The 9,402-nt window shown below is 41.6% G+C and overlaps 1 protein-coding gene across 3 annotated transcripts in view; it reads right to left on the minus strand.

Moving 5' to 3' along the window:
- Positions 1-6,596, minus strand: part of lrp4 (low density lipoprotein receptor-related protein 4) — a 108,030-nt gene extending 101,434 nt beyond the window's left edge. For all 3 annotated transcript variants that reach the window (XM_005744403.1, XM_013913659.1, XM_013913660.1), the window contains exon 1: positions 6,260-6,596. In XM_005744403.1, coding sequence (XP_005744460.1) covers positions 6,260-6,320 — 61 coding nt within the window. In that variant the 5' untranslated portion in view covers positions 6,321-6,596. The remainder of the gene's footprint in view (positions 1-6,259) is intronic.
- Positions 6,597-9,402: the final 2,806 nt, after the last annotated feature.

Below are 9,402 nucleotides of genomic sequence, written 5' to 3' on the forward strand. Positions count from 1 at the left end.
CACACACACACACACACGACAACAAAGACATTGTCCAGTCCTCAAAACTTTGTCAGACGTTTCTCAACCCAAAAGCCATTTCAAAACCATATGTTTGTGTGGGCCCTGCACTCTGCAGTTAACCCATTAGACACGGTGAGTATACGCCTGCACAAATTTCCCTTCGTGCCCCCGCTAAAGACTGAAACCATGCAGACACTGGCCACAGACAAACGTCCTCTTTTTGTCTGGAAAGAGTGTCCCATGATGTCTCGGTTACCCAGATAATGCATAAGAATGAGCGGCTTATTTCAAATTTGTGGCTAAAACCAGATTTAGGGATGGCAAGAGGCCTTTCATGACAACAATCCATTGATGCCACAATCATTTCACACTAATGTCTTCCACCAAATTTGACAGAATGTCATTAATGTCCCTGTAGAAATTTCCCTATGTCACAGCAAGAAAGGATGGAGAATTAAGTTAATATGGATCCGAACGTGTGAGTGACCTTCAGAATGTCTTTGTGTCCCTGCCCCCCTCCCCTGGTTGTGCTCAGACAGTGAGTCTCCAGCCCTGCTTATCTTTCTGTCCTCTACAGCAGACCCCCGCTGAGACAGAGAAGTAGAGTTTATTACAGTCCCCAATAATCTGCAACCCCCAAGGAACTCAGATTCATACTACATGGCCTAAAAAATGTATTTTTTCATTTTCAGACCTGTGTGGTGACAGGGCATGAATTTTATGCCAGAAGAATTATAAAAGACAGCAGATGCTACGAGTTTTGCACTACTTTCAGATTCAAAGAATCACTGTGAAACAATGATGGGAACTTTTTTTGTTCCTAGCACTTAAACATGAAACTAACATTTGTATTAAAACTTTTTTGCTGTCAATGTATCGATTATATCACATGGATGACCAATTTCTCAAATGAGTCACTTGGGGTTTGGTTTTGGGGTCCAAGGATTCAACAGTCAAGCACAGATTGCGATGTGCTTGACTGTTGGACAGACAGTAAGCCTGATCTGTTCACATATGTGTTACCTTATCAGTCAGAAAGCTATGCATTCTCATTTATGAAAAGCAGAAAAAAGAAAATGTGTATTATGGTTGATTTAGTGAAACGCTAATCTATACAAACACATAGCTAACATTAATATGTAGATAGAGGCAAGACTTTTGGTACTAAAACCTTTATGGTTTCCATTTGTACTTCACTGGTAGTCCAAGTGCTACTGGCCATCATGTTTGAGCAAGCTTTGGTTACATGGATGCAGACAGAAGGTGGAGAGCAAAGGAGGGCTGATATTTGCCTAAATGTGCTGGGTAACATAAGCTAGTGAATGGAAATCTTTCCATTTCAAATGGAAAGGACATGAAAATCGTGCCTCAGATATCTACTAACTATACTGAGAGTTCCCTAGCACCAGAAAACAAACAAACAAACAAACAAAAAACTCAGTGGGTTAGCCATTGTGTTTCAAGACTCGTGGAATCACAGCTAACAAAACATGTTAAAAATTCTAATTCCATAGCAAAACTGGTGAAATTCACTTGGCTTTAACAACGCCTGAATGTCAAAACTGAAAACCAACAAACCAACATTCAAGGAGTTTTCTGCTTTAAAATCACTGGGTAAAGCACAACCCACAGCTGTCAATCATCCATCCATCCATTTATCCAGTTCAGGATTGACACCTATTCCATAGGGCAAGAGGCGTGGTACAACCTGGACAGGTGCCAGTCTGTCGCAGGGCTGACAATAAACTATATGAAATGTAATGCAAATCACAGAAACCCTAATTCTACTGATCTCATATTGGCTACAGTGGATGGAGCTGAATATTTTGATCTGACACAGCTTTTTATATCAGTTGCTCTTCCTGATGCAGTCCTTCCAGGGATTTGTGTCTCCTCCCAATGATGAACTGGGGATCTTTTGCATGTTAAGCATACATGTTAACCATTACACCATGGATACAAATGAAATGCTAATAAAATACATTTTAAATGTATTTTGACAGATCAAAGTCTGCACTTTAAATTCCACCAAATGTCATTACAAATATCACAAACAAAGACACACAGATCTTTTTAGCACACTAAAGAAGCAGCAAAAGCAGAACAAGTCACAACTTTGGCACAGAGTTCCACCAGTGGATCATTTCTGCTGTTAGACTGGGAACCAATCTCCAGAGTGCTGCCAGCAGTTGACTTTGTTTGTTTCCTTGCTTTTGTGCTGTAAGACCTGACATGTGTAACACTGAATATTAGTGCGCTGAGCATAAGTGAAATGGGCCCAGAGGCAGTAGCATCATGTTCTGAAATCTGAAACGGCCCTGAAGACGAAAGCCACCCTCAGGGGTCTCTCTGAATGGAGTCAGGTCTTGCAGGGAGAGAAGCCGGTGATTTATAGGAAAGCAGAGGGACACGAGGAGAAAAAGGAGAGGGGTTAGAAGTCTGACATTTATCCTTTCGAGAATGTTGGAAGGGGGGCTGGGAATCAAGTAATCACAGGTTACCTCCACTGCTACCTTGGAGGTGCAATTCCATCCCCGCAATTCCATCCCCTCAGCACCGACAGACAAAGCACAGTGGGGGTATCAGGTGGCCCACTTTACCTTCCCCTGGTGAAAGCAAAAGGCTGGCCTACACCAACCTAATGAGCTAGACCAGAGGAGGGCACACACAAACACACTCATTTAGGCCACAAAAATCATATGCACTCATCTAACACAGCAGCTCTAGTCTCGCATCCATTAATGAAACTCTCAATTCCCCCAAAGCCCCCCAAAAAGCTTCTGCCAAAACAATCAAACCTTGCCAAGACTAAAGACAAAGCAGTCGAATTTACTGACCCAAACCACGGCCACATCCTCCACATCAACCATTCCCCATCAGAGAAAAGTCGTCTACAGAGTGGAATCCGTACCAAAAACAACTTATGGCACGCCATCAATCTGTCTCTAGGCTGAGTTATTTGGAAATATCAACGTTGCAACACCATTAATACCAACACAATTACTCTGAGGACATTTAATCAAATGTGGTGTTGGAGGCATTTTGCAAGACAAAGCCATAAATTTTTTGCTGCAAATCCATGCCTGCAGGTTGTGTGAAAAGGAGACTGCATTTAAATATGTGTGTGTGTTTGTTGGTCCAGGATGAGGAGCGGCAATGTCAAGGGACTAATCAATCTGATAAGGCAATACAGGTGGCAGGGAAGGGCACAGAGGCTGGCAGACGAAAGCAAGCATGGGGCCAAACTCCCCACCTCCCCTTTCAGGCCGCTGTTCCTCCAACTGCCACCATCCAGTGGTCTTAGGATTGTTTGACTTTCTTCTCTAAACTTCTACCTACTTCAAAAATCTGTGCCAAAATCATCTGCTATTTGATGAAACACGAATAAAGAACAGTACGAATCCCTGACTAACTGGATATTGCAAAGTACATTTTTATGACTTGAAAAGGGGGAGGGGAATCAAATTTTTCAGACCAAATCTTTTTCTCGTATTTTACTGTCATCGTTGCCTTTCTTTTTTATCCTCTTTGTTTGGCTGCTGCAGCAAATAAGACAAAAAAAAAAAACACTCAAGGAAGGAGGTTTTTTCTTGGATGGCTGCCCAGCTGTCAGATTCATACAGAAGCACCGTCTCACTTTAGTCCTGTTCACTTCTGCAGTGTACGGATCATCGTGTAAGAAGAGCATTTCATCCCATTCCCAAAGGGTCATGGATTTTACATTTTAATGAGGCTTTATTGCCCACACAACAGTGATCGAATGTTTGGCGATCTTCAGTGGAATGACACCACAGCCTCTGACTCAAACTGCAAGTCTGATTGATAGTTGATCAGTAAATGGAGAGAGCACAGTGGAGATCGTGGGAGTTTGTGAGGGGGTGTGGGGGGTTACTGTCCCAGAGCACATAATTAAAGAGTGTAACACTCTCTCCAGCAGACCATTAGTCCAACACAGCCTATTACTGCGAAGCCACTAGACTTAGCTGAGAAGGCATCTTGACCTCAAACACGTTGAGACTCAGTTACCCACACACCCACACTCTCAGTTTGATAAATTATAGCCCTGGGGCATCTTCTGTCAAATGGGACCAGCAGCTGGCCTTCATAATGTCATTTACTGTACACAGCGTAGAAATTATAGCCTTTCCCATTTTATTCATCTCCACATGAACCCATAATGTATATCTTAAAATACAACAGTCAAAAGGGAGAAACTCATATGTCGATGATAGACTGGTGCATCACTTGGACAATATTTATGGCCAAGATGATGAACATTTCATGGTTTAGACCCACTGGAATTGAATTTACTGTCCCCATATAAAGATGCATTTATCGATGTCAGGCTTTCATTCACCCTGGAGTTTCCCCAACCACTGGATGGCTGTGGTATGAGATCCTGCCCTCAAAGAGCCACTAGTCTTAAAATAATCATTCATTAAGTGCAAGTCTTAGCTGTCCGAGTCAAATTACAGTTTGAAAGCTATTTCAGAGCCTTTTCCACACTGACAAAAAAAATGAAAAAAATAAACCAGAGAGGAAATAAATACTAAATTTTTGGGATTCCCAAAAGGAAAGTGCTCAGATTTAAGGATCTTCAATTAAAGACTGGAATGCAAAACCACTATCAAGCAGAAGAATTACAAAGCACTGGAGCTGTGGTGTTTGCTACTCGCCACAATGGAAAATGCCAACAGCAGCAGCTTCCATTCATACCCAGTGCACAATGAAATGTTTAAGACATGATACAGGCCCGGCAGGCTTAATTGCTTTATGACAGAACAAGACTATAATCAAAGGAGCACAGGCCTCCGCCCCAGATAAAGTGGGGAGGTGCAAGGAGGGTGGGGGCATTGATAACCATATCTGGAAGGATGAAAGGACCCGCTATATATAGGATGTCATCCAGGGTGACTTTTGTTTTCAATTGGATATTGACTCTTATCAGGTTGACATTTTAGATACAGTCTTCTGGTGACATTTAGAACTTGTTACAATTACACCAACCTCCATTTGATGTCTGACCAGCCAATTACAGATGTCATTTTCACTATTCCTGTCAGGTAAATCTTTACACAGCATGTCAGAGTGTGCAGCACCCATGTGTGTATGACACTAAGCTCAGTGTGTGCTTGTGCACGTGTCTGTTCAGACATTGCCTCTGCTGGGTCCTTGCATTCCAGTGGCTGTTCTAACATGTTGTAAATACAAGGTGTTAGAGAAACATAGAAAGAGAGTAGTGGAAATATAGCAAATACTGCTGGTTATGGTGTGTCAGTGGGGGTGTGACAGGATCTAAAATATCATATATAAACAGCATGGTTCACCTGCAATCAGGGCGCAGAGGAGTGTGATCCAAATTCGCTTCTTTCTCAGAAGTTATCAGACAAATAAGAGCATGAAGGTCACGTGGCAATTACTCAAATGGATATTTGCACAAAATAAAAGGAGATATTTTTTAAAGCCACTGTGCATCAGCTTATATGCCAGCCAAAAAGCAAATATTCTCTTAAAAATAAAAACCCTTTCATGAGTTACATGACCAACTTTCAGCTTCTAGGTATCCAAGACAACAGACAGATTAGAAAAGCAACAACATCTGGTTGCTTATTCCAACATCAGCCAAGAAATGTGTTAGATCTGACAGAACATCCCCACCATTCACCCACCGCGTACTGTACCAGCCCACGTCCTCAACCTCCATAAAACACCAAACAGTAAATAAATAAATAAGACTGATGAAACCCCATTTAAGCCTAAATCAAAGCGGCACGCCAACATTTAACACACGCGCACAAAATAAACAGGGTACGTGAAGGTAAACAAAAATAAAGAAACTAAAATAAGTAATAAAAATAATAAGCTTCACATATACAAAACGAAATGAGTGCTAAAAAATGAATATATATACACATTTTCACAAGTTTCAGGTATTACCATCCAAAGGACTGCTGCTACAGATCTGTGAGCTACACAGGTATGTTTGTCAAACAAGACTTTAAGAAAACAATGAAAACACACTCGAGCACATTTTCCACTGTTTTAACCACCTACATGGCCCCTTCTCTGTTACAGGGAAACTTGGCTGTAGTTTGAATGCGCTTATGAGAAGCAGAAAAAAACAACCTAAAACTAAATTCTAGTGCCAAATAACAGTGGTGCAAAAAAAACAACCCTCCGTCCACCTCTTGCTCGGACCCACTGACATGCAGATCCAAGCCCGGTTCGCGCCGTTGTTGTCCGTGCATTTTCTTACCTGGACTCCGGCTGAGAAGCAAAGTTAGGAGGGCGCCCCACAGCACCGCGGCCAGCTGCATCGTGGACCCCGCTTTTTTCTCGCTTCTCTGGGCTTCCCTTCCCCTTCTTCCCTCCTCCTCCTCTTCTTCTTCTCTTCTTCTTCTCCTGTGCACAATTAAATATCAACGGGTTTCTTTTACAAGAAGACGCTCCGGCTTTCACCCTAACCTCATAGCATGACTGGCTTTTTATCCCCCTTTCTCTCGGCGACCTCCTCCGCCTCCTCCTCTTGTGTGCGATAACGCGACAAAACCGGGATTAAAAAAGTTAACTCTGAGCTGAACGGCTCGGCTACGGTCTCCAACATGTTGTGCTGTGGTTCCCGACTCTGTGGACACGAAAAGGAGCTGTGGACTGTACCATGAGAAGGTTTAAGGGGGTGCTCCGTATGTATGATTCGGTTCCGCTAAATTAAAGTAAAGGTAATTTGCTGAAAATGATTTATTATTATCGTATAATAAGTTTTATGACAGAATAAAGCAATAGTCTCCCTCAAGTTCTTTCTTTTCTAAGTGTTATTTTTCTTCATACCGCTTTCTGTTCCCCTATCCCGAAAGAAATCGAATCGACCAAAAAAAAAGAAAAATCTCTGCTCTCTGTGTCACATTGTAAAGTTGCGTCTTTTTAAAAGGCTGGTGGTCCACAGAGGCGAAAGAAAGAAAGAAAGAAAGAAAGAAAGAAAGAAAGAAAGAAAGAAAGAAAGAAAGAAAGAACAACAACCTGCATTTGGGGCAATGAGTGAACAGCTTTTTTCTCTTTAGGTTTCCTCATTCTTACTTTGCTTTCCTTTTTTCTCTCTTTTTTCTTTAGACATTTGGTTGCAGCACGGGGTGGGGGGGGACTTCCCTGTTGTCACTTCAGTCATTGGAGGCAAATGACAGAGCAGTGGTTTTTACAGTGTGGTGTAATGACCATGAGATGAGGTCATTACACAGTCATTATTCAGTAGGCCTACCACAGATTTGCAAAAGTTGCCGGAGGGAAGTAATGGCTATATTAAAAGGTAATTAATTCCAAAATAAGGTCGCTGTGGAAGCATTATTTCTTTCCCCTGAATTAGCTTACAAAACGTTCCAGTGGGGATGACATAGTTACACCACAAATTGATACCATGCAGTTCTGTCCAAAAAAAAGGTCACAAAACTCATTAGGAGACACACATTGCACAACCCTGTGGTAACATGAAAGAGATTCCACCAAGCATAGAGAAGTTTTTAAACAAAATAAAGCGATTTTACCTCAGACTGCAAAACTAGATAGTATATTGTAGCAATTGCACATGCACTGAATTACATTCAGATGAGCTTGTAATCTGAAACATGTGACATGTTTTGGAAATATTTATTTATATGTAAAATTCATAAAAAGGCTGATGGTAGAAGAAAACCAGCTTCCCTCCCTCTGCAGCGATTCTCTTCTATTTTCTTCTATTTTGTTAGAAATGTATAAAAAGAGAAGAAAAAAAATCCCTGTTTCGTAAATATCCCAATCACACTCTTGTTAAAGGGTCCCAAATTGAATACAAATTACATTTGCGGTGGTTGAAAATCAAGGCTAATTGTAAACTTTGTGTATTTTTTTTATTTTTATTTTGCTTCAGCCTGACATTCATTATGTTTCTGCACTGCAGAGAGAGCTGGTGCCAGCGGCGGCAGAAAAGAAGGACAAATAGCTCTACAGAAGATGCTCAGAGTGCAGAGAGTCAGTGCAGAACGTGGCTTTAGTGTCAGTGAAAAGTTATGAAAAGCTTACAGTAAGCCTCTAAAAAACACTCATGAAAAAAGCAAGGTTTGCAGTATGACTGTAACCACTGGGTACTTGTTAGCTGCAGTGAGTTGTGATACTCAGAATTTTGTTGGAATTTATTACAAGAGTGTGACTTTACAATATGAAGATCAAATTTTAAACATACCGCCCAGCACACTCACATGTCCACAGTCTCTTTGACTGGAAGCAAGGCTTTAGACTCCACTTTCTAATTATGAGGCAGCTTTAGTTGGGATGTGAGCTCCCGCCTTCCTAAACAGGACATCATCATTCAGCACACGCATCCTCTCCACTCTCCTGCGGCGTATCCATCAGAGTATTACATTTCATCCCAATAAAAGTGCTCTGCAATGTCACTTATTCTTGATTCGATGCAGAGCATTTTAATGAACAATGCTTTGGACAAATGACTTAGGCGGTCTTAAGAGAGAAAAAAACATTAAGCCACTGAACAGTTCACTCATTTATTGCTTTTGTAGATAACAGATCTATATCTTGAGATTATATTTGTGTGTATAAGACTCTGTAAGAGTATAAATATACAAGAGGCACAAATACTACAGTGTAGCACAGTGGCACATTATATAACCTTTAAGGAAACTACTTCCTTCAGAAATGTTGGAAAGACTTTGAGATGAAGGGTGGTGCTGCCACTCAAGCTATTAACAAATGATCCTTAGATGTAGCTGGATGCAAAAGGTGTATCCTCTGCCAAGGCCAATTCCCTATTTAGCACTTTTAAAGAAAGTAATGGAGATTTACACCAAAAGTGTGTGGGTTCTCCCTGTGCTTGTCCATCACGAAGTTACATGACATTCGACTGTGTAGCTTTTGAATAATCTTGTCAAAAGACAGCAAAAGAGCACTGATCACATACTGGAGCTCAATGTATATCATTTAAGGACCACAGACATTACAGAAAACAGTTCCCGAAACTGCAAACACCTGAGATTAATAAAAGTGATGCTAGGCCATATTCATATTGCAGCAGTCTAGCAGAGCCCAGAGTTATGGCTTGAAAATATTTCCCCTCTGTGCAATATCTACCACCGACTGTGATGACAGAGGGGGATCAAGACCTGGTTGTGGTGAACTCTGGGTGGCTGGCCTGGCTGGAGCGTGAGCCTGATAGCAGCTCTGGCCCTCTTTCACTTCCCATCCTGTCTCTGTGTGAAGAGATGGAGACATTTAATTATAACCTGTGATTAATGCGTCCGCAGTGGGCCGGGAGGCTGTCTCCACAGCAGCAAGGGATTTCGTTCAGGTCTCAGACTTGTCTCACAAACGCACACACTGGGAACGACTTTGTATGGTCTTGCAAGCACTGCTCTTACT

This window comes from Pundamilia nyererei, unplaced genomic scaffold, assembly GCF_000239375.1.
Source record: "Pundamilia nyererei isolate P.nyererei 1_Seehausen unplaced genomic scaffold, PunNye1.0 scaffold00143, whole genome shotgun sequence".
Taxonomy (NCBI): domain Eukaryota; kingdom Metazoa; phylum Chordata; class Actinopteri; order Cichliformes; family Cichlidae; genus Pundamilia; species Pundamilia nyererei.